At 43.9% G+C, this 26,518-nt stretch overlaps 1 protein-coding gene and 1 long non-coding RNA gene across 2 annotated transcripts in view; one reads left to right on the top strand and one right to left on the bottom strand.

Annotated features, from left to right (window-relative positions):
* Nucleotides 1-26,518, top strand: part of LOC143816234 (multidrug and toxin extrusion protein 2-like) — a 184,662-nt gene that overhangs the window by 144,361 nt on the left and 13,783 nt on the right. The window contains exons 13-16 of the mRNA XM_077296370.1: nucleotides 5,638-5,707; nucleotides 5,807-5,939; nucleotides 20,905-20,999; nucleotides 26,086-26,194. Of these exons, the coding sequence (XP_077152485.1) occupies nucleotides 5,638-5,707; nucleotides 5,807-5,939; nucleotides 20,905-20,999; nucleotides 26,086-26,194 (407 nt within the window). The remainder of the gene's footprint in view (nucleotides 1-5,637; nucleotides 5,708-5,806; nucleotides 5,940-20,904; nucleotides 21,000-26,085; nucleotides 26,195-26,518) is intronic.
* On the bottom strand, nucleotides 8,227-11,021 carry LOC143818288 (uncharacterized). The gene is made up of 3 exons (XR_013224440.1): nucleotides 10,859-11,021; nucleotides 9,933-10,157; nucleotides 8,227-9,072 (listed from the first exon to the last, which is right to left on the bottom strand). It is a non-coding gene; the product is annotated as an uncharacterized LOC143818288 (long non-coding RNA).

Here is a 26,518-nt window from a genome sequence, read left to right as displayed (position 1 = left end):
ATTGTTCCGGCTTCCAGCAGCTCTTCCTGTGCTGAGCGATCACGTGGCACCGCTCATTAAGGTAATGAATATTCCCTCCACGCTTATGGGAGTGAAGAGGAGTGCATATTAATTACCTTAATGAGCGGTCCCATGTGATCGCTCAGCACAGGAAGAGCTGCTGGAAGCCGGAACCAACGAGATGCTGCGAGGGCGCCTGGACCAACGAGATGCTGTGAGGGCGCCTGGACCAACGAGATGCTGCGAGGGCGCCTGGACCAACGAGATGCTGCGAGGGCGCCTGGACCAACGAGATGCTGCGAGGGCGCCTGGACCAACGAGATGCTGCGAGGGCGCCTGGACCAACGAGATGCTGCGAGGGTGCCTGGACCAATGAGATGCTGCGAGGGTGCCTGGACCAACGAGATGCTGCGAGGGCACGCAGGATGGTGAGTAGGATGTCTTCTGGAAGCGGGGGGCTGCGGAGACCCTGTGCGCGCTATAAGAGAAATTAATATTAATTTCTTTTTAGCAGCGGCACAGGCTTCAGCCACAGCTGCCGGCTCCTGCCTCTGTAACCTGCTGCTCCCCCTCCCCCGCCAGCTTTCTGGGACAATTGACTCGTTTATAAGCCGAGGTGGGCATTTTCACCACAAAAATAAGTGCTGAAAAACTCGGCTTATACACGAGTATATATGGTAAATTAACTATAAAAGTAGATTCCAAACGGAGCTATGGGAGGTAGATAAAGCCATAAATATATACGGTAATTAATGGATAGACTATTCAAAGTTATAAGGAAATTACTGCTATACTGGCATCTGCAATACTCTTGGTTTTCACAGGAGATCACATTAGTCCCACACATATCATCTAGGCAAGTATATCATGCTACTTATGTATCGTACTACTTATATAAAAGGTACTTATGTTCATACTTGTTTGTTATCAGTAGTAGTACTGTGATTTTTTTCAGCACTGACACTAAAGGTACCTTCACACTGAACAACTTTCCAAGAGAACGACAACGATCCGTGACGTTGCAGCGTCCTGGATAGCGATATCGTTGTGTTTGACACGCAGCAGCGATCTGGATCCCGCTGTGATATCGTTGGTCGGAGCTAGAAGGCCAGCACCTTATTTCGTCGCTACTCACACGCTGTCATCGCTGGATCGGTGTGTGTGACACCGATCCAGCGATGTGTTCACTTGTAACCAGGGTAAACATCGGGTTACTAAGCGCAGGGCCACGCTTAGTAACCCGATATTTACCCTGGTTACCATTGTAAAAGTAAAAAAAAACCACTACATACTCACATTCTGATGTCTGTCACGTCCCCCAGCGTCCACGCGCTGCTGCAGGGAGCTTTCCCTGCACTGACTGTGTGAGCGCCGGCCGGCCGTAAAACAGAGCACAGCGGTGACGTCACCGCTGTTACTGCCGGCGCTGCTGACACATTCAGTGCAGGGAAAGCTCTCTGCAGCAGCGCGTGGACGCCGGGGGACGTGACAGACTTCAGAAGGTGAGTATGTAGTGGTTTTTTTTTACTTTTACAATGGTAACCAGGGTAACTATCGGGTTACTAAGCGCGGCCATGCACTTAGTAACCCGATGTTTACCCTGGTTACCGGGTGCTGCAGGGGGACTTCGGCATCGTTGAAGACAGTTTCAACGATGCCGAAGTCTTTCCCCTGATCGTTGGTCGCTGGAGAGAGCTGTCTGTGTGACAGCTCCCCAGCGACCACACAACGACTTACCAACGATCACAATCGCTGGTCGTGATCGTTGGTAAGTCGCTTAGTGTAACGATACCTTAACTCACTTTAGTAAAAACTTCTGTAGTAGATGACGATTGCTACAGTATATTTTACTGTCTCTAATCTAAAGTACTTTTTATTCTCTTTTCACAAGAAAACGCACAGATGATGATTATTTTTTCCGTGCTAACACTAACTCAATTCAGTAAAAAATACCATACTAGAGAATGATTACTACTGTATATTTTTACTCTTTATTATCTGAAACTAACTTAATTCAGTAAAAAATACTGTAGTAGACGACAATTGCTGCAGTATATCTTTACTACCCCTATTCTAATCCTCTCAACTAATCTAAAGTGATTTTTAACTTGATTTCTTTTGTCGCCAAAAAAGAAACTGGAGGCCTGTTAGGCTGGTTTCACACTTGCGTTTTTGGACGCTGCGTTTTAGCGCTAAAAAACGCATGCGTTTTTTTTCCTATACTTAACATTAAAAAACACATGCGTTTTTTTCGCATGCGTTTTGACGCGTTTTCGGCAACGCATGTGTTTTTGGATGCGTGCGTTCATTTGCAGAAATGCAACCTGTAGTAATTTCTAGCGGCGTTTTTTTGCCGCAAAAAAACGCATGCCGTTTTTTGCGGCAAAAAATGCATTGCTGTCTATGTAAACGCATGCGTTTTTAAGCACATGCGTTTGTTTGCGTTAAAAACGCATGCGTTTTTATAGAAAAAAAACAGAAAACACACTGAAAAGTCACCCACCACCATCAAGGTGATAAAGGGATCCTAACCCTACCCCTAACCTCACCCCTAACCGTTTAATGAACATTTTCTGACAGTCATAGTGCCACGTATTTCAGTGCCACGTATTTAAGTGCCACATACTATAAATACTATAACTACGTGGTTATACGTGGCACTGAAATATCGTGGCACATAAATACGTGGCACTTAAATGCGTGGCACTGAAATATGTGGCACTGAAATATCGTGGCATTTACGTGAAATACGTGGCACTTAAATACGTGGCACTTATATACGTGGCACTTATATACGTATATACATATATAAACGTATTTCAGTGCCACGTATTTCAGTGCCACGTATTTCAGGTTAGGGTTAGGGGTGGGGTTAGGGGTAGGGTTAGGGTTTGGATCCCTTTATCACCTTGATGGTGGGGGGTGGCTTAGGGTTAGGGGTAGGGTTAGGGTTAGGGTTTGGATCCCTTTATCACCTTGATGGTGGGGCGTGGCTTAGGGTTAGGGGTAGGGTTAGGGGTAGGGGTAGGGTTAGGGTTTGGATCCCTTTATCACCTTGATGGTGGGGGGTGGCTTATCAGTGACCTGGTGACCAGGACATTCTAATAAAAAGCTACCCTAACCCTAGGGATCCTAACCCTAACCCTAGCTAATTCTATTAATAGTGTGTTTTCTAGTTGATTTTGATGTTTGGCAGCTGTCACACACTTCTCAGCATGCGTTTCAAAAACGCAAACGCGGGAAAAAACGCATGTAAATGCGGGAAAACGCCGCGTTTTGCCGCTAATTTTTTTTTTGCCACAAAAATGCATGCGTCAAAAAAACGCGGCGTTTTGCCGCGTTTACATGCGTTTTTTCACCACATGCGTTTTTTTTAAAAACGCTGCAGATCAAAACACAAGTGTGAAACCAGCCTTAGTGATGTTCTTCGAGACACGCACACGGATGTAGTGCAAAAGGATGATAAAAAAAAGTCAGAAGGGAGAAAAAATAGATGGTGGAAAAAAACAAGCATGAGTGCGGATCAGTGATTTGTTTCAATGATCAACGCTTGGCGGCTACAGGACGAACACACGGAAGTTGTGCAAATGGGAATAAAATGGACAGGGACACAAAAAGTCCTGGGAAAACAGCTAGCAGGGACATTGATCAGTGATTTGCATCACTGAGCAACGCTCATCAGTGCAGGACGCACGAAAAAGAAAAAAACTGCCAAAAGTCAAGCGATTAAGTACTGATCCAGGAAAGATATATATCTTGGTACCGTGTTAGCCAGTAGATAGAAAAATGTTTAGAATTGAGAGTCCTCAGTGGTTGATGCCTTTTAATGGCTAACTGAAAATTTCCATAATGATGCGGTACATTCTGGTATCCTCCATTTTGATACAGAAAAGATATACGGTATATCTTGGTACCGTGTATGGCAGTTAGCCATTAAAAGGTATCAACCACTGAGGACTCTCAATTCTAAACATTTTTCTAAGTACTGATCAGCACTCCGTGACCGGAGGGGGGGAAGGGTGGTTCGAGGGGAAGTAGGAAAGATCAGAGAGGGATCAGGAACTCTTATTTCTTCTTCTTTTCAGCAGCAGAAGGAGCACAGGCAGCAGCAGCAAGTGTGATGTCACAGGCTTCTGTGCCTATACAAAACCTAGCATTGCGCTCAGAGTGACCATACTGTACAAATCCGCAGCTAGAATGAGGTGGTCACTGCCAGGTCAGACGGTGTCTGTGCACTCTGATTGGTGCGATCGATTGTACTTCCAATTACTGACACAACTAACTCCAGCACTATGAAAAGTCTGCCCTCTTCAGTGTGAGTGTCACGGGGAGACAAGGAGGGCGAGAGCTAATAACCCGGGCCCCTGCAATTTCCCTCAGACTAGGGAAACCCTGTCTGACCCTCTACCTGAAGTTTACACTGAAGGTGTGCATGTCCAGGCCTCCACCCTCACCCTAAATCTTGATTCAGCCCTAGACTGAACACCACCGCCCACCACCCAGTGAATGCAATAGACCAATACCCACAATTATAACAAACAAGGATAAAGGAAAATATACATCACGCCGCAGTCAATCAGGAATACACTATAAATGTGCAGGGCAAAATAAATACAAATATAGGAAGGAGTAAATAAGACAAAGGAAAATACACCACCAGCAACGATTCTCCAACAACCAGCTCTCCACTCTGGACCGAGATAACTAAGGATAAGACAGAAGCTATAATTGGCGACGCCCAAAGATCAGGAGAACCATTTAAAGGAAATGGGCATGGCCCAGCCTCCAATCCGAGGATCAGATAAATTAACCCTGGAGCGGCCAGACGAAAACTAGCCGACGCCAATGAGCACACAGTGGTCAAACGTGGAATTACCGCTGTCTGTCAGACGACCTGGTCTGAACAGTGTCCGACATGACAGTGAGCCATCAGCTTTTGAAACCTGTCGGATTTTGGTTCTAGCTCAGATCTCGGTGACATCACTAGAGCACACTGCAAAAGTCAGAAACATGCTCAGTTATCCCAACATTCAGACCATAAGCACTCACCCTGCCATTGGAGTGTCAGAAGACTTTACAAGTCTTCACAGAACCCTCCCTGCACGTAATCATCAGGTTCTGGGGATGCTTGAGATACAAAGGCACAGGAAACTTGGTCAAAGTTGAAAGAAAGAGGAATGCAGCACATTTTCAGCAAATACTGGAGGCAAACTTGCACTCATCAGCCCGGAAGCTGTGTACAGGACGTACCTGGATGTTCCAACATGACAACGATCCAAAACACAAGGCCAAGTCGACCTGTAACAAAGTGAAGGTTCTGGTGTGGCCATCTTAGCCTCCTGACCTCAATATCATTGAGCCACACTCGGTGTGGGACTAATGTGATCTGTGAAAATCAAGAGTATTGCAGATACCAGTATCGCAGTAATCATCTTACAACTTAGAATAGTCTATCCATTAATTATAAATTTATGGCTGTATGTTTCTCCCATAGCGCTGTTTGGAACCTTCTTTGAGATATATTTTTGATATCTCACACCAGGTGTAGTATCTATTTCATATCTTATTTTTTTTATTTTAAAAAATTTTTGCATATCAGTTTGTAGATATTGACTTTTCACTATTTTTTTTCTATAGGGAGATTGTTGTTCTGGTTTCTCATCTAATGCTCATTTTTGCACCGTTTCACCTTTGTGACGCTGTAGCTGTAAGTATCTAGAAATGCATGTAATATGTAAAGTATATGCCGTATATGTTTGTAATTGACAGTGCTTATTGTTATTTTTACCGTCTTCTTTTATTTTAGGGCACTTGTGCTGGAATACTTAGAGGAACTGGAAAACAGAAGATTGGTGCCATTACAAATGCTGTTGGCTATTACCTTCTGGGTTTGCCCATAGGAATTTCTCTGATGTTTGCAGTGAAACTTGGAGTGATAGGTAAGTAATACTATTATTGCATTGTAAAGTGATTTACAGAATCGGTAATGCTGTTGGTAGTGTTGAAAAGAGCTATGAATTGTGTGAAAAAGGACTGAGCAACACTGAAAAAATATTATGGTAAGAAACCGTAGTAATAATAAAATAGATTAGACTTAAAGTGGTTGTCCCCTTTCAAAAAAATGTGTTCCCCGTGTGCTGTTTGTTACAAAAAAACAACCCACACTTTAATCACCAAGTTGGGTCCAATGCAAAGTCTCTTTCACTGCTCCCGATGTCTCGTATTGGCTGTATTGCTGATGTGAAGTTAGCATGTAGCAGGGAATGAGTGAGCTCAGCGCCTCTGAGAGAGCCATTCCTTCTACATAAGTAGAGCCATTGAACTCACTGGCTGCTGTACTGTTGACGTGACGTTAGCTCTTTAGCAATACCAGACAACAGGAGCAGCAGTGGTCCTAGGGAAGTTGAGTAAACCCTGGTTTATTTCTATAACAAACACTGATTAGGCAAGAATGGTGTAGCGGAGCTGAGCTGACGGCGCCTCTGTAAGGTGTTCCCTTCTCCCTCTATGCAGGAACGCCAGCTTAATCACCACCCTGGCCTCCGGCACATTCCCCGACGTGCTCCTGCTTCTGTTGCGTGCGTGCTGCACCTAACGGTGGCACGCCTAGTGCATATGTTCGCTCCCTTGCTCTTAAAGGGGCAGCGTGCATTTTGCTAAATGCCTTCAGCTTGTTGCTGAGAGGCATTTAGCATAAATACACCTGTAAGGTGGCTCCCAGCCAATATCTGGGAGGCATCTTGTATAAAAGACTCCCTCTTTCCTAGGGAGTGGCCATTCAATGTGTGAAATCATTAGTCAGTATTGTGTACTACTAGTGACTTGTGACGTCCCCTGGTCCTGGTGTGGCCAGTCCTCTATTCGTAGTCCCCTGGTCCCAATGTGCCCAGTCCTGTATCCGTAGTCCCCTGGTCCCGATGTTGCCAGTCCTGTATCTGTAGTCTCATGTTCCCGATATGGCCAGTCCTGTATCCTCTTCCCATGGTCACGGTGTGGCCAGGGCCTGAACCTCATCCCTTGGTCCCCAAGCGGCTAAAGCATAAACCTTGTCCCTTGATCCCCCAGTGGCCAGAACCTGAACCTCGTCCCAGAGCGTCCAGATCGTGAACTACATCCACTTGTCGTGCATCGGCTAGAGCCTGAACATTGTCCCCTGGTCCAGGTGCGGCCAGTCCTTTTCACGATATCCCCTGGTCCCAGTGCTGCCAGAGCATGAACATAATCCCCCGGTCCATCCCTGTTCCAGTACCCTAGACCAGTGTGCCTGCACATTGCCCTAGCCCTAATCAGTGTCAGCAGCTGCAATACCAGGCTCTGCTCAGGAGTGGTACCTGGCGGTTACCTGCAGCCCAGTCTCTTTCCACCATCAGGAGCTCCAGTGAACCTCAGGTAGCTGCTTAGCTATGCCCCTTCTTGAGCAGGCCTGACCTGGCACAGTGGGTCCCCAAATCCATGTGTGCCACAGTTGGGCGTAACAAATGGGTTGTCATCAACCAGGATTTGGTCCAGAAACTAATATCCAACATGCCAGGTCAAATTGCAGAAGATTTGAAAAATAAGGGTCAACTGTGTAAACGTTGATTCTTTACATAAACCTGATGTACACACGTGGTCAATATTGTTGGTACCCCTCATTTAATGTCAGAAAAACCCACAATGGTAACAAAAATAACTTGAATCTGACAAAAATAATAATAACACAACACCTAATCACATCCACATGATCAAACCATGAAGTGAATATCATAGAAACACCAAATTATAAACTTCACACAGGGCTAATAATAAACTCAATTTTAATAAATCACAAAAAACACATACAGATAATGACAATGAGGGTATACTCCTAGAACACAGGAACAAGGGGGGCTAGCCAAGCAGAAACTTCCAACATGATAGTATCATAAGCCAGACAATAATGTAATCGTATAGCTAATCATTGTGCCAGTGATCACGTTAGTAAAAGAGTAACATAGTCCAAAAAAATACATATGCAAGGTATAACGGTATAGTTACCAAAGGAAGCGCTGCTGGATGCCCACCAACTCCCGACGCGCGTTTCGCACCGAAATGCTTCGTCTGGGGATGGTTAGGCTCTGGCCATAGATGGTATATATATATGCAGGGCCCAATAAGAGGATGCCAGCCAAAAAAGGCTAATGAACAACTGCTGTGTGCACATGCGCAGAGTAAAGAAACTGACGTTAAATTGGTCGGACAGACACTCACATGTTAAACCGGAACATCTGCAGCCATTGATTAATGCGGGAAATCCTCACAATACGTGCCGCACCAAAATAATAAACCGGAACAAAGCCGGAAGTCATGTGATGGCGCTCGTCACTGAGCAGTGATGTCACATCCGGTGCTAGCGTCTTGTAGTCACGACAACCAAGCGCGCACAGATTATGCGCAGAAGACCCGGCGGCACACAGGGATAGACAGAAACGTCATATCCGGTATCCAATCTCGTAGTCCAGGCAACGGTAAACTACCTATGAAGCACGGATGTAAACAGCCTGGATAATCAATGTCACAGATGGAAGATTACAAACTGTGGGCGCAAAAAACCGACATAATTTGAACAAAAGAGGGGCTGCAACAAAAGTGAGTGTGAAAATAAGTGCGCAGTGAAACCGAAACATAAAAGGATAATAAACACAAAACCTGGGAAAAAACAGTACGTTAATAGTCAGGCAAATATAAACATAGCATATACATATAAGAAAAAGGCACAAGTGTATAAATACATAAGATATGTGCCCAATATCCAATGTAAAAAAGTGCTAATAGTACTGCGTAGGTACCCTAAATATAATATGATAAAATACTAGCAGCAATATATGGAAATATATATTACAACTACAATTATAAATAAATAAATATATATATAACATACAATAATGCCCATAGTGACCATAAATAAGACAATCATACAACAACACATATGAACACTAGCACAATGATAAAAATATAGACAAACAGATCCGGCAAAGATGGTAAATTTAGGCAGCTGTCCAATAAAGGCCAAATGGGATAGCAGCATATATCCAAATGAAGAAGGCATCAACCCTAAAAGACAAACACAAATGAAGAATTTTAAAAACCATAAAACCAGCTAAAACCTAAAAACAAAAGATTGCACGAAATTTATAGCCGTAACCATAGTAGAACGGAAGAAACTACCAGGCCAGATAGCGCACGAGACACAAGACTCATAATCGCTTGTAAATCAAAAGAGACTAGACCGGTAAAAATGAAGTGAAGCTATTATGGTCATTAAGGCCCATGGGAGCAATTGTGTCCAGCTTAAAAATCCATCTGGCCTCCCTCTGAGCCAGCAGTCTCTTCCAATTACCCCCTCTGGGTCCAATGAATATCCGGTCAATGCCCTTGACAAGCAATCCCTTAGGATCACAACCATGTAAGGCCTTAAAGTGCCTTGGGATAGGTTTGAGTTTCTTGATGTCAACTTCAGTGGTAGCCCCTTCTATGTCAAGTACGTGTTCCCGTACCCTCCTACGGAGTTCCCGTGTGGTCATCCCAATATAGATAAGACCACACGGGCAAGTGGCATGGTAAACCACAGCTTTAGTGGTACATGTGATGGTATGTGTGATCCTATAGGTTTTATCTCCTTTAGAATTGAGAAAGTCGGTAGCTGTTTGTATATTACAACATGCGACACATTTACCGCAACTGGTACATCCCCATTTTGGTCCCTTTGTGCCAAAAATAAACCTAGGGTCGGGACCTCTATGGTAACTGTGTACTAATTGATCACGTAGGTTGGGTGACCGTCTATAGGTGATAGAGGGATTAGGTCCAATGAACTTGACAATAGTTTTGTCCATGTGAAGTACCGGCCAATGTTTGGAAATGGCTCTCCTGATGTCTTCACTCCTAGAATTAAAATCCAGGATACAACGTACCTGATCATTGTCCCTGTTCCTTTTTTGTTTTTGTAGAAGGGCATTCCTCTGACTGTGATGGGCTCTTTGATAAGAGCGGCAAATCGTCTTTTTTCCATAGCCACGGTCCCTGAAACGTATGCACAAATCTTGAGCCTGTTTCTCAAAGAGGTCATCATTGGAGCATATTCTTCTGGCACATAAGAACTGTCCCGTTGGGATATTCTTAACCAAGTGACGTGGATGCTGTGAGGAGGAGTGTAATAAGGAGTTAACTGATGTTTCCTTGCAGAACAAATCTGTATGGATTGTTCCATCCTTATCAATACTAATTGAAACATCTAAAAAATCAATTTTCCTTGTTTCATACTTATAGGTCAACTTTATGTTCTTCTCATTTGAATTTAAGTTGCCCATAAAACATTTTAAGTCCTCCTGTGTCCCCTGCCACACCATGATCACGTCATCAATATATCTCCACCATGAGACCACTTGCTGACTCAGGGGATGTGGATTGGTCTGAAAAACATCCCGTTCCCATAACCCCAAAAATAAATTTGCATAAGAGGGCGCACAAGACGCCCCCATTGCAGTGCCCTGTAACTGAAGAAAAAAAGAATCCCGAAACATAAAAAAATTGTGCGTGAGAACAAAATCCAAAGCATTAACCAAAAAATTACAAAAATCATAATCCAAACCACTATTACTAAGAAAAAAAGTAGTTGCTTCCAAGCCATCCTGGTGGCGAATTGAGGTGTATAATGACTCTACATCACACGTGACCAGAGCCATGTTCTCCTCAAGCTGTAACCCGTCCAATTTTCTCAGAACATCAGTGGTGTCCTTAAGAAATGACGGTAATTCTTCCACCAGTGGCTTAAGATAAAAATCAATCAATTTTGAAATGGGATCGCACAAACTATTAACCCCGGACACAATGGGCCTACCTGGGGGTGTGACTGGGTCTTTGTGTATCTTTGGTAATAAGTATATGCTTGCTATAGTAGGGTCCTCATTCCACAAGCCATCCCTTTGTTTGGATGTTAAAACCCCACCTGACACAGCTTCGTCAAGTAGGTTAGAGAGCTCACTCCTAAATTTACACAGAGGGTTAAAGGTTAGTTTCTTGTAGCATAGAGGGTTTCTCAGCTGTCTCATCATTTCTTTTTCGTAGGCGTTTCTTGACCACACCACCACATTACCACCTTTATCGGATGGTTTTATAATTACCTCCTTCAGATCTTTCAATTCTTTCAAGGCTTGTCTTTCCTCACGACTCAAGTTATCCCTCTTGATGGCTTCTGGGATACTTGCAATGTCCTTCATGACCAACTGTACGAATAGATCAATTGCAGGTACCGAATTAGTCTGTGGAAATTTTTTGGACTTAGGAAGAAGGTACTTAGGGTATTGCTTACAGGTGTCAGACTCCTCGGCCAACTCCTCTAAAATCTGGAGTACTTCTGCCTCTGTTTCTGTAGGAGATAAATCAACAGGTGATTCATGGTAATACATTTTCTTAAAAAACAATTTGCGTGCAAACAGCTCTAAATCCTTTAGAATGGAAAAGTGGTCAGGGGCCGAAGACGGAGAAAAGGTGAGACCCTTATTTAATACCGACACTTGTGATTCTGTTAATTTAACATCAGAGAGATTGATTACCTTCATGATATTCGTTTGTGGTACCTCATCCCCATTATCAGGGGTGACCTTCAAACGTCTTCTGGTATTATACCTTTGGAAGCGATCGTCTTTCCTCCTCTGACTAAACCGCAGGTGATTCTGTTCTCCCATACCACCAGATGACACAGATGTGCCCGTACTGGACGTACTTGCCACCTCTGACATAGGGGCTCCTTTGTCTTGGATATTTGCATGACTCCACCTATAAACTTTATTCTCATTTTTATCTTGAAGGTCTCTTTGAAACTTTTTGTTTTTACTCACAGAGATTTCTTTCTCCCACTCATCACAGAAACCATCAATCTCCTTAATAAAGATGTCAAATTCTTCCTGAGTACATTCTTTTTGGAGTTTATTATAGATCTCATCAATCTCCAACCCCAGGTCATTAATGGATTTAGCATTAATGTCAATCAAAATAGTCATAAAAGTCACAGAGCAGGTATGACATGCTGCCTCCCAGCGGGTTCTCAAAACCACATCATTGACAGGGAAGGAAGGAAAAATTTGTACCCGTAATCCTCTTGGGATGAGATTTTTGGACACATAATTTTCCAAGGACATTTTGTTCCACCAAATCCGCGTACGGCGATTTAATAAATTCTTAAAAGTCTTTTTCAGTGCAGTCTTCTGTACAGGTTCCTGTGCTTGGGGGTTACCCTCACTAAAAACATTCTGGGCAAAAACAGTCCTAGAAGCATCTCTGCTTCTAAAATCCATATTGGACCGGGATGTGCAGTTGACCTAAGAGCCAATACACAATAAACACAACACCTAATCACATCCACATGATCAAACCATGAAGTGAATATCATAGAAACACCAAATTATAAACTTCACACAGGGCTAATAATAAACTCAATTTTAATAAATCACAAAAAACTCAGTCACTGCTCAGTGACGAGCGCCATCACATGACTTCCCGCTTTGTTCCGGTTTATTATTTTGGTGCGGCACGTATTGTGAGGATTTCCCGCATTAATCAATGGCTGCAGATGTTCCGGTTTAACATGTGAGTGTCTGTCCGACCAATTTAACGTCAGTTTGTTTACTCTGCGCATGTGCACACAGCAGTTGTTCATTAGCCTTTTTTGGCTGGCATCCTCTTATTGGGCCCTGCATATATATATACCATCTATGGCCAGTGCCTAACCATCCCCAGACGAAGCATTTCGGTGCGAAACGCGCGTCGGGAGTTGGTGGGCATCCAGCAGCGCTTCCTTTGGTAACTATACCGTTATACCTTGCATATGTATTTTTTTGGACTATGTTACTCTTTTACTAACATGTGATCACTGGCACAATGATTAGCTATACGATTACATTATTGTCTGGCTTATGATACTATCATGTTGGAAGTTTCTGCTTGGCTAGCCCCCCTTGTTCCTGTGTTCTAGGAGTATACCCTCATTGTCATTATCTGTATGTGTTTTTTGTGATTTATTAAAATTGAGTTTATTATTAGCCCTGTGAAAAATAATAATAAATTAAAAAAATATGAAAATGAAGAAATGAAAGTCAGACATTGCTTTTCAACCATGCTTCCTGAGAATTACCGTATTTTCCGGCGTATAAGACGACTGGGCGTATAAGACGACCCCCCAACTTTACCAGTTAAAAAATAAAATCTTCTTAAAAGTCGGGGGTCTTCTTATACACCCTATGTCGTCTTATAGGGCCGGTGAATATGTGCCTTTTGGGGGGGGGGGAGTGATCCTGATGAGGACGAGGGGGCGTCTCACAGGAAAGTGAGTATCCCCCATTACCTTATCATAGCGCTGCAGCGTGGGGTCTCTGTGCTGGGAGCGGCGGCTGCTGTGCTGTGGCGGCTCCTCTTCTGCAGTGTGGGGCCTCTGGTGCTGTGGGGCGGTGGCGGCGGCGTATCTTCATACAGTCGGGGCTCCTCCGGCATCTCAAAGACTGGAAGCCCCGCCGGCAACTCCATGGGTACAATGCGGTCAGGTGGCCTCCGGGAAAATGGCCGCTGCTCAGATTCAGATCTCGTCCCGAGATCTCGGGAGACGAGATCTGAATCTGAGCAGTGGCCATTTTCCCGGAGGCAGCTCAATAGGTGCGATGCGGTGGCCCGGCCGCTGGGGGCTGCGCATGCTCAGATTCAGATCTCAACGAGATCTGAATCTAAGCAGCGGCCATTTTCCCGGAGGCCAGCGCATTGTACCGATGGAGTTGCCGGCGGGGCTTCCAGGCTGAGATGCCGGAGGAGCCCCGACTGCATGAAGATACGCCGCCGCCGCCACCGCCCCACAGGCCCCACACTGCAGAAGAGGAGCCGCCACAGCACAGCAGCCGCCGCCGCTCCCAGCACAGAGACCCCACGCTGCAGCGCTATGATAAGGTAATGGGGGATACTCACTTTTCTGTGAGACGCCCCCTCGTCGTCATCAGGATCACTCCCCCCCCCCACCCACCATATACACCCGGCGTACAAGGCGATTCCCGGCGTACAAGACGACCCCCGACTTTTAAGAAGATTTTCAGGGGTTAAAAAGTCGTCTTGTACGCCGGAAAATACGGTAAAAAAAAAAAAAAACATGAAATAGGCCTGGACAGAAATGATGGTACCCTTAACTTAATATTTTGTTGCACAACCTTTTGAGGCAGTCACTGCAAGCAAACAATTCCTGTAACTGTCAGAGACGTCTCGACAGGTATTCTGGCGCAGTCCTCAAGAGCAAACTGCTCCAGTTGTCTCGTGTTTGAAGGTTGCCTTTTCCAGACGGCATGTTTCAGCTCTTTCCCAAGATGTTCAATAGGATTTAGGTCAGGACTCATAGAAGGCCACTTCAGAATAGTACAATGTTTTCCTCTTAGCCATTCTTGGGTGTTATTAGCTGCGTGTTTTGGGTCATTATCCTGTTGCAAGACCCATGACCTGCGACTGAGACCAAGCTTTCTGACACTGGGCAGCACATTTCTTAGAATCCCTTGATAGTGTTGAGATTTCATTGTACCCTGCACAGATTCTAAACACCCTGTGCCAGATGCAGCAAAGCAGCCCCAGAACATAACAGAGCCTCCTCCATGTTTCACAGTAGGGACAGTGTTCTTTTCTGGATATGCTTCATCTTTCCATCTGTGAACATGGAGCTGATGTGCCTTGCCAAAAAGTTCCATTTTTGTCTCATCTATCCATAGAACATTCTCCCAGACGGTTTGTGGCTTGTCAGCATGTAGTTTGGCAAATTCAAGTCTTGATTTTTTAAGATTTTTTTTTTTCAACAATGGTGTCCTCCTTGGTCATCTCCCATGATGTTCCTTGAGCTTGAAGTTCACTTTTAATCTGTTTAGAAGTCTTACTGGACTCTTGTGTTAACATTCATATTATCCATCTCTTTGATTTGTCATCAATTTTCCTCCTGCGGACACGTCCAGGGAGGTTGGCTACAGTCCCATGGATTTTGAATTTCTGAATAATATGTGCAACTGTAGTCACAGGAACATTAAGCTGCTTGGAGATGGTCTTATAACTTTTACCTTTTACATGTTTGTCTATAATTTTCTTTCTAATCTCCTGAAACTTTCCTTAGCTTCATCTGGTCCATGTTGAGTGTGATACACACCATGTCACCAAACAGCACAGTGAGTATCTGTAGCCTATATACAGGCCCACTCACTGATTACAAGACTGTAGACACCTGTGATGCTAATTAGTGGACACACCTTGATTTAGCATGTCCTTTTTGTCACATTATTTTCAGGGGTACCATCATTTCTCTCCAGGCCTATTTCATGAGTTTTATCTTTTTTTTAAATTCTGTGGAAGCATGGTTGAAAGGCAATGTCTGACTTTCATTTGTTCATTTTCATAGATTTTTTATTTATTATTACTTTTGTCAGATTCACGTTATTTCTGTGACCATTGTGGGTTTTTCGGTCATTAAACGACGGGTACTAACAATTTTGACCGCATGTCAAAATAAAATTAAAAACGAGACAAAAACCGATGCTTTAGCATTATACCGCTGAACAAAAAGTGGAATAAAATGAGATAAAAAATAAAAATCTAAATAAAAATGGTATTGCTGAAAACGTCATCTTGTCATGCAAAAAACAAGCTTCCATACCACTCCACCAACATAAAAAAATAAAAAAGTTATAGCTCAGAGAATACAGATATGCGAACTTAATTATTTTTTCTAATTATAGCTGTAAACGTACTGTCTCAAAGAATAAAGCTGCCTTATCACTTTTACCAGACGGAAAACGGCATTAAAAAAAACAATTCCTGAATTCCTGTGTTTTATTTATTCTGCCTCCCAAAAATCAGAACAGAAAAAAAAATGTCATGTACCCTAAAATGTTACTAATATAAATGTCAACTTTTCCAGCAATAAACAAGCCCTCACATGACTCTGTCAGCAGAAATATAAAAAATTATAGCTGTCAAATATGGCGATGCAAAAACTTGTTTTTGTAAAAAAAAAAAAAAAAATCAATAAATTAAAAAAGTCTTTTAGTGTGTGACAGCGGCCAAACATAAAAAAAACAATATAAATCTGGTATCTGGTATCACGGTAATCGCGTCAACCTGAAGAATAAAGTTGTCCAATCGCTTTTACTGTACGAGGAACTGCGGAAAAAATAAATAAAGCCAATTCTTCACCTGCTGTTGATTTGTTTATTCTGCCTCCAAAAGATCACAGAATGGCTCAGCTCACATTTATCCTGCTCTTTTGCACCGGGGTTTCTGTGTAAATCTCTGAAATATCTGTTTCAAATTACTCCCTCTGTGGAAGATTCCTTATAATGAGGCAGATGGAGGCATTGTGGACACCATCTGACCTATGACAGCGGTGTCCATCTTTTTAGGCATACATTAAAAAAGCAATCTGCCACAGTTTTGTGCACCTCTGAAAAGAAGGACACCACAGAACAGCGAGGCCAGACCGAGTCCAGAGTAACTCTGCTGCCTTATTATAGTGAATGAATCCTTCGGGTGTTTTCTCTTAATCACGTCACTCGGAGATTTAGATGGAAACCCCAAAGTAAGTGCTCAGCTTAGAACGCAGGATCTATGTGGTACAAAATGATAGATAAAAGATTCCCAATAAAAGCTTCAATTCAATCCACAAAAAAAGCAAGTCCACTCTCAGGTCTCTCAATGGAAATATAGGGTGCTGCTAAGTTACTGCTAGTACAAAGGCTCTGGAAAGTGCTATGGCTCCTCGCCCCCCAAAATAAATCCAATGGATTCTGCTCTCCCAAATCCAAATCCCCCCCCCCCTTCTGAGCTCCACAGTGTGTGCGCCTGACAATTGTTACATCTTTAGCCCGCCTTTAATGGAAAGAGCAGAGTATTACAGAACATTCGGCACCAGTGTGCATTATTCAACATTTAGAAAACTATTTAGAATTTAGAACTAAGGAACTTGCCCCTCAGACTATGAGGGGGTCATCACAACAGACCCAGACCCCAATCAGAGGACAATAAAACATTCCTTATCTTAAGAAGTGGTCCAATATTTATGGACATAACTGTTTATCACTCATGGTAATTCTGCTTCATGTCACCTGTCATATCCATGGTTTTTTCTTTTTTCTGTGCTATGTTGTGCATAAATATGTGATTCTTCAGAATTTGTATTAGTCTATGCCTGATGAAGAGACCTGTGTAGTCTAGAAAGCTTGCAATTTGTTACCATCTTTTCAGTTAGCCATTAAAAGGTATCAACCACTGAGGACTCTCAATTCTAAATATTTTTCTATCTACTGGCTAACACGGTACCAAGATATATATATCTTTCCTGTATCATTGTTCAACATGGCATCCTTCCTGCTAATTTCTCATGGAACGCACCTCATGCGCAGATTATCACTTTCTTCCATGGGCACAATGCCGCATTTCTGGTTGAGCTTCCTGGAACACATTTGACATGGAAAATAGGGCGATCTGTTTGTTTTTAACACAGTGAATTACACGCTGGAAAGGTGAATGAGATAACTAACTTGTACCCCCCAACTTACCGTCTCCTTCCCCACCATCCTGTAGAATGTAAGCCCGCAAGGGCAGGGTCCTCTCCCCTCTGTATCAGTGTGTCTTTGTTAGTTTGCTTACTGTAAGCATGGGCGGACATACCGCCTGTTCAACCTGTGCAACCGCACAGGGGCCCAGAGCGGGAGGGGGCTCCTGACGGGTATACAAAGCAATGAATGTGAATAACAGCCTGCGGTAGTATTACTGCTAACAGGAGAAGCAGGGGGGGCCCTCTCTGCTGCATGCATGTGATATGACAGTTAAACGGGCCCCCCTCCTCACCTGCTAACATATATTATGCCGCTGTCCAGCCGGCTGTCACTGCTGCGGTCTGCGGTGAGGTGATGGGTAGCAAATGCTGGACCAGGAAGAGGGGAGGAGGGAGGGCCTCTCAGTCACAGTGACTCACTGAAGCTTGCTCAGGACCTGTGATGAGATTACAGGAGGGGAGGAGTCAGGAGTCACATGATCAGGGGCCTCCGTGTATTGCAGGACTCTGCTGTGCTGTCATGGTGCTAGACGGTAAGCTTATGTGTGGGGTCAGGAGTTGTTTACAGTGTGGATGTAGCAGAGCCGTGTGTGTATGAGGTGTACAGAGCGGAGCCGTGTGTGTGTATGAGGTTTACGGAGCAGAGCCGTGTGTCTGAGGTGTACAGAGCGGACCCGTGTGTGTATGAGGTGTACAGAGCGGAGCCGTTTATGCAAGGTGTACGGAGCTGAGCCGCGTGTGTAGGAGCAACTATGTGTGGCCATTATACAGTATGTAGTATCATATGGGGCCATCATACAGTATGTAGCATAATGTGTGGCCATTATACAGTAAGGAGCATCATGTGGGGCCATTATACAGTATGGAGCATCATGTGTGGCCATTATACAGTATGGAGCACTGTGTGGCCTTTTTTTTGTTTATAGTTATTGTTTATGAAACAGTTTGATCCGCAGTGCTAAATGGCTGTGGTTGGGACGTGGATATGGGTGTGACTAGTTGTGAAATGGGTGTGGTCAGAGGCATGGATTAAAATTTGCCAACTTTATCCCTCTTTCCCATCTTCAAAAGTTGGGAGGTATGGTTTAACTGCGCCCCTACTTGTATATGTTTGAGGAAAAGGTGTGTGTAAATGTGTGTGGCTTATAAAATGGGTGTGGTTTTCCTACACACAAACACAGAACCTGTTAAAAATTTGAATCCCACCCCTGCTTGCTCTGCTTGTGACTCACTGTTGCTGTGCACGGGCAGTAGTTCGTGCACTCTTCCCAGAGCCTCAGTGACCCCCGGGACTGGGTCTTTACATTACACATGAAAATGATGGGGTGAGGAGAGGAATTAATTAATCACTGGTCTAGGTAGGGGAAGGGCCGGCCCCCCTGGAATAAATGTATTAAAATGATCGATCCACTATATAGGGGGTGGATGGGGATAGAGATCTACAGAGCGCCTGGTACATCTTTAAGGTTATATGGAGTGCATAGTGACATATGTGCATGGTTACCTCTCAGCCAATCACACACTGTCTTACAAGCACATCTGTGATTGGCTGACAGGATGATCTGCAAGTGTCCTCTGTGCAGATATAACATCAATTGCATGACTGCTTTGTGTTATATTCAGTTGTTAAGTATGGAACTTAAATTTATTATTTAGAGTTGATGGTTGTGTTCTAAACTGATAAATATTACAAACCTATGTTTACATAACTTTGTTGCGCTATGGAGGGGGGGGGCTCGGGAAGATTTCTTGCACAGGGGCCCTCTGCAGTCTGTGTCCGCCCCTGACCCTGACTGTAAGATATATGTAATTTGTATGTAACCCCTTCTCGTGTACAGCACCATGGAATTAATGGTGCTACCTAAATAAATAATAACTGACAGGTTGTAAGGCAAAGCAAGCTCCTTACTCAAGTCCATCACTTGTCAATGGAAATATAGGGGGCTTCCACGTTACTGGTAGCACAAATGCTCTGTGTCACGAATCCCACCGGATATGTCAGGGATCCCACCAGTATGTCACGGTTCACGGGGAGGATACTTTTATCATCCTCACCACTCACACCAATTTGTCACGAACCGGGGTTGTTTGGTTGCCCCTGGTTCTTTCTGAAGGGGATTTATCTATATCTCACTTCCCAGTTCCGGTTTGGAACTTGCAGCTCTCTGGCGCCTCCCTTACCCTCAGGTCAGTCACGCTACTGCACCTAGGGTGTCACGGGGCTACCGCGACAGAGAGGTTCCAGAGAACCGCAGTGCTCTGGGCCTCGTTCACACACGGTGAACAGAAGCTCTTCTCCTGAATTCTGACCTGGCTGTCTTGTGCCAGCAGGGCAGGAGTTAAACCTTGTTGCTGAAAGCTTGGTCTCTCAGCTGAATTGGTTTTTGTAATCTCCTCTCCTATATAGACTCAGCTTTGACTACAACTGTTGTCAGTGATCAGTTCTGCTGCCTGGCTTGAAGTGGGAAGGAGCGTGGTGTTAGGAGCTTGGAGGTTTATTTACAGAGATTGTTGTCTGCTGTTTTGGTTGCATGTTAAACCTGTTTTCCTTTCTAGTTTTTTTGCCCCCTCTTCCCTTTTCTGTGTTTCCTCTGTGGCTGTGTGAGCATTTGGTGAGATTTTAGTTACCTTGTCTGCATACCCTGTTTACTTGTCACATTAATACACTGGTGCAGTCCTCCTCCCTGAGGGGGAGAGGGGGCCACTGATAGGGCCTGCACAGGAGACAGGGATACGCTGGCGGCTCAGGCCTCCTAACCCTTATAGGTACCCCCTGAGATAAAGGTAAGCCAGGGCCCCTTTATAGTGGCAGGGACAGGTGCGGGTCCCAGTACGCCGTCCTGCCCCTTTATCGCCGTTACCGGCGTGACATAGGGTAATTAGTCACCAGAAAGGCTGCCTGCTATGTACTGGCGATTGGGCACGCTGCAGCGAGGGTGATATAACTACTCCCACTCAAGCGGGAATAATAATTATCACCGCCCCGTCGTTACAAAGCCTCCCAATGCACAGGACAAATTCGCTGCCACCAGCTCCGATTGTCCAAGTATTATCGGGTCCAGAGCCAACCCAAATCAGTAGCGTAATTCACCTCAGAGGACGCGACAGTTCGTTATAGAGCATGGAAGACAAGCTAGTAATTTTATATTTTACTCCAAAAAAGGCAGTGCTTACAAAGTATAAAAAGATATTATAAAGGAGACAAAATTCATATGTACAATACAATTACAAATAAAATGGGATTAACGTTGAAAAGAACACTTACATTTCGTTATGTCTTCTTATTAAACACAGTTAATACTTAATACATGTTTCCTTTTTTGAAGGCCTATGGTCCGGAATGATTTTCCCTGTATTTTTACAAGCCTCGTTTTTCGTGGTCTACGTTTTGCGCATGAACTGGGATAAAGCTTGTGAAGAGGTAATTATGTTGCCATAAGGCATTGTGATTTTTCTCTGACGTGTCCGCAGGTTCTGATTTACAAATTTAGGTGGTCCTAGATTTTAGATGTAATATAATCTAATTTGTGTGTATAACTGAACAGACTTTTCATTGAGCAAAGCGTGCTTTATACTTACGGTACTTGATTTTAAAATATTTAAATGGAACCTGTCGTTAGATTCATGCTGCCCAAATAATGAATAGCTGGAATCAGTGCCTGGCTGCATGATAGCAGCCAAGTACCGTATATACTCGAGTATAAGCCGACCCGAGTGTAAGCCGACCCCCCCTAATTTTGCCACAAAAAACTGGGAAAACTTATTGACTCGAGTATAAGCCTAGGGTGGGAAATGCAGGAGCTACCGGTAAATGTCAAAAATAAAAATAGATACCAATAAAAGTAAAATTAATTGAGACATCAGTAGGTTAAGTGTTTTTGAATATTCATATTGAATCAGGAGCCCCATATAATGCTCCATACAGTTCATGATGGGCCCATAAGATGCTCCATATTAAAATATACCCCATATAATGCTGCACTAAGGTTAATAATGGCCCCATAAGATGCTCCATAGAAACATTTGCCCCATACAATGCTGCATAAAGGTTGATGGCCCCATAAGATGCTCCACACATTAGGGGCCCCATGAGATGCTCCATATATTATGGCCCCATAAGATGCTCCACACATTAGGGGCCCCATGAGATGCTCCACACATTATGGCCCCATGAGATGCTCCACACATTAGGGGCCCCATGAGATGCTCCATACATTATGGCCCCATGAGATGCTCAATACATTGTGGCCCCATAAGATGCTCCACACATTAGGGGCCCCATAAGATGCTCCACACATTAGGGGCCCCATGAGATGCTCCACACATTATGGCCCCATGAGATGCTCAATACATTGTGGTCCCATAAGATGCTCCACACATTATGGCCCCATGAGATGCTCCACACATTATGGCCCCATACGATGCTCCACACATTGAGGGCCCCATGAGATGCTCCACACATTGTGGCCCCATAAGATGCTCCACACATTTGCCCCATTTGCTGTTGCTGCGATTAAAATAAAAAAAATCACATACTCACCTCTCTTCGCTCAGGCCCCCGGCACTTGCGATAATCACCTTCCTCGTTCCATCGCTGCGCGCTGCTGTCTTCTATCCTCTGCACTGACTGTTCAGGCAGAGGGCGGCGCGCACACTAGTCGCGTCATCGCACCCTCTGACCTGAACAGTCACAGCCAGAGGACGGAAGACAGAGCAGCGTGCAGCGGTGGAACGAGGAAGGTGACTATCGCGCAATGCTCACCTCACCTGATATACTCACCTGCTCCCGGCGTGCATATTCATTACTGTAATGAGCTGTACCACGTGACCGCTAAACACAGGAAGATGCCGCCAGCTCCCGGAGACCATCTGACAGTGAGACGCTGCCAGGGACCGCGCCGGGAGCTGGTGAGTATGTGACAGCCGCCGCTCCCCCTCACCCGTCGACCCCACACCGACACTGACTCGAGTATAAGCCGAGAGGGTCACTTTCAGCCCAAAAAAAGTGGGCTGAAAATCTCGGCTTATACTCGAGTATATACGGTATGTTTTAATCTGAATTACTGCAGAGAAAACGTAGTTTGAAATGCCAGAGGCTTTAGGGAACGACCTGACTAGTCTGATGTTGCCCGTAGCCGACTTCTTGCCATTTCTCTTCAGTTGATTGACAGGTCTCTCTTTCTATATGCAAACATGGGTGAGACCTGTCTGTCAACAGGAGCAGGGTGGGGAGAACCCGGCTGGAGATGTCATCTGATTTTCAAGCTATGAATTTTATTTTATGTTTATTTGAAAGTAAAACATACCTGGCTTCAATTGCGGCATGAATCCAATGACAGATCTCATGACGGGCATGGTGTACGATGTTATTTTTACTACCATGCAAATATTAGAGCAAACTGTATTATATTGCCATATTTTGCTATGTGTTAATGTATGGTAACATTATAATTCCCATTTTAGAGAAATATGAGCTTAATTCCTCTTTCAGTCATTTGGTTTAGTCTCATGCTGAAACCACAAAGATAAACAATGCAATGCAGGATAAGTTTAAAGATGAGTCACATTGCATTGAAAAAGTGCAAATATTTTTTGCCATGTATTCTTCCCCACATGACAAATTTCCATTTTTGTGTCTTAATTTTTTCCTCCTCCTTCTAAGAGCCATCACTTTTTTATTTTTCTGTCCACATAGGTGTTTGAGGGCTTGTTTTTTTTTTGCGGGATGAGTTGTACTTTTGAATGACACTATTCATTTTACCACATTTTGTACTTGGGAACGTGAAAAAAATTCCAAGTGCTGTGAAATTGCAAATAAAATGCACAAAATTATTTTTTGTGAATTGCTTTACTGCGTATATTGCGTGTTAAAAAAGACTTGGCATCATGATTGTTCAAGTCAGTACGACTACGGGTCTATGCACATGTCAGTGTGTTTCCACGGACCGTGTGACCGTGGGCAAAACACGCTGCCATGTCCTTTTTTTTTTTTTTTTTTTGCTGTCATCATGGACGGCGAAACGTCTCGCACACGTGCACACGGAAAACACACTTTCATGTCCTCCGTGGGACACGGACGGCCGCCGGGGAAGAAGCGCTACAGTAAGCGCTGTTCCCCGGCAGCTGGTGCTGAAGCCGGCTGTCGTCATTCTCCCCTGCTCTGCCTGCGAGCAGAAAGATGAGCGTTATATTAAAGTCCAAGCGACAACACCAGGACCAACCCCTGTAGTGACCGTCATTGATGTCATTGCTTTTGAAACTCGCAGCATGCATACCGGAGTCTCAATCAGAAACTGAAATTAAAACCAGAAGTGGAGCTATCTGGGGAGCAATAGGGAATTTTAGATAACAGTAAATTACATTTTTAAACATGGCAATTGCAAAACCAACAAGAAAGATGTGGAATTATGGAAATCACATGACTAATAATATGTAAATTATGGGAAAATCAAAACAACATGTTCAAAACATCTCAATTTATTCAATGTTGAGTATGAGTGCCACATGCAAAAATGTACTTACATTCCTTGGTATTAACCTCATTTATATATTATTGGTTTTCTAAGGAATCTTCTGCCACGCTGAATGCACATGGTCACTGAAGTCATTAAGCTCACTTTGCAATTGTCGACCAATAATGTGCTCGATGGTCAACAAGTTTGGAAACACTGCAGGCCATGGTAGTATGTTAGTCCACTCTCACAGTAGCATGAGAACATACACAACTGTGTTTTGGTGAAAAATGGCTGTTCAGACTTCAAAGGGAACCTGTCACCCCCCCCCCCCCCCCCCAGGCGTTTTCAACTAAAAAAGCCACCTTGTGCAGCACCAATGCTGCCTTCTGTCATGGTGCATCTTTTAGTTGGGGTCCCTGCCAACGTTGAACTATTCGTTTTTAGAATTTGCCTTTCCTACCTGTAGCTTGTCAGGGGGCATGTCTTTTCCCCCTTGACACAAACGCCTCCCAGCCATCACTCAGGGCCTCCGGGCGCCGCTTCCACTTCCTTCATTAACGTCCCCGAAGCCTGCGCTGTAAGTTTTTTGTTTTTTTTCGGGCATGCGCAGTTTGCGCTGCCCTTCGACTCCCATCACATGATGGGAACTTACAGCGCAGGCGCCAGGGACGTTAATGAAGGAAGTGGAGGCGGTGCCCGGCGCACGGAGAAAAGACATGCCCCCCCTGACAAACTACAGGTAGGAAAGGCAAATTCTAAAAACTAATAGTTCAGCATTGGCAGGGACCTGAACTAAAAGAGCCACCTTGACAGAATGCAGCATTAGTGCTGCACAAGGTGGCTCTTTTAGTTAAAAACGCCTAGGGGGGTGACAGGTTCCCTTTAAAGAAATAATCTTACAACAGGTTCCACAATCAAATCAATGTAACGTTGAGCTGTTGGTGTACCAGGAACGGAGACTAGGGGTGTGTGGCTAAAGTACATTATGCCATCCCACACCATAATCTCGGTAGTAGGACCTTTGTTTCCTCATGAAGACCTCTTCATGACATGGATCACTGGCTATTATTACTTCCAAAACTTATGTGGGACTCATCGCTGAATAGAATAGACCTCCATTCTAGCTTCATTGCAATATTGCTGTGAGCCATGATGGCCTTTGAGAGATCAATGTCCTGCAAACGCCTTCTGATGATTTAAGTAGACACTGTTTTACATATGTTACATCCAGTTTTGATTTGTATAATAGAATGCATCACTACACTTCGTATTTCTAATCTGACGATCCGTCTATGAAGAGGTATGCCTCTGTGGAAATCATGCTGTCATTTCAGTTGGTCGTTGGTCTCCCAACCACTGGGTTATGCAGCATTGAACAGTGCTTAAGTGTATTCTGATCTGCCAGGGTGATAAACCAAGGTCTCTCTGTTCACTATTTCTGTCCCTCTCCCGCAACTGTTGATAACTGGAACATCAACGAACATGAGGTATCACCCAATCATGCCACAAGATTTGATCAGATAATTGAGATTTTATGTGGCTAAAAACACTACTTTCAGGGTGGCTCATACGCCACAAATTGGAGCTAGGTGCTTGAAAATGTGATCGTTTGCAGATACTAGCGACACCAGCTACTTACCCAATTTGCATGACCTTATGGCTTGTCCTGCTTGGTACTGCAACTTCAGTGTTGAGGAGTGTATAAAAATATTTGTTTTAACAGATGAGAACTTTGAGTTGTTTATGTTATATCGGACTACCCCTTTCATTCTAGCTCCCTGGTGATTTTAAGAAGGCATTGAAAGGGTTAATGCATCCTTCTCTGGTAGCCAAGAGTAATGCTGGGGTAAAAGGGTTATTCTCTGCAGTTTGCGCAACTCGCTTAGAAATTTATGGAAATTACAGGAACATTATATCACAGTGACCTACAATCTTTTCGCTACTTGGGACTTATGCCAACAGCATAGATGTAGCAAATCTACATCCCACATAACATCACATTGAGGCAGAATGGTGAAGAACATGTTAATCATTTACAATTTTGGATTTTAGGCTCAAGTTCGAGCAGGAGTTCAGAAAGAAGACAAACAAGATAAAGACAAAAGGCCAAGCATTTCAATAATGGAGACTGATGATGCTGGATTTGTTACCGTCCCAAATGGCAAGTATATCGCTTTTACTGTAATGTGGTTTTGTATTCTTTTTTTATTATTATTATTGAAAACAGCATTACTTACAATTGTTAGTACTATGATACACAGCGGCTTCGACAACACAAGAGCGCAATATTCTGTAGGGGACCCTTAACATACAATATTAATTGGCTGAAAATACTTGGTCAGATAAGCTAATCCCGTCTAATTTGTAAACTACGTGAACTTGGACTGGCCTGTCTAAAATTGCGCAAAATTTATCATAGTGGCTCATGTGGATGAGTAATTTGGTTTTATTTTTTACTACCTGCCTGTTATGGCTAGTGACTATA

The sequence above is a fragment of the Ranitomeya variabilis genome, chromosome 3 (assembly GCF_051348905.1).
Source record: "Ranitomeya variabilis isolate aRanVar5 chromosome 3, aRanVar5.hap1, whole genome shotgun sequence".
Classification (NCBI taxonomy): Eukaryota; Metazoa; Chordata; class Amphibia; order Anura; family Dendrobatidae; genus Ranitomeya; species Ranitomeya variabilis.
Note: the sequence above shows the minus strand (reverse complement) of the source record. Positions and strands in the feature narration are given on the sequence as shown.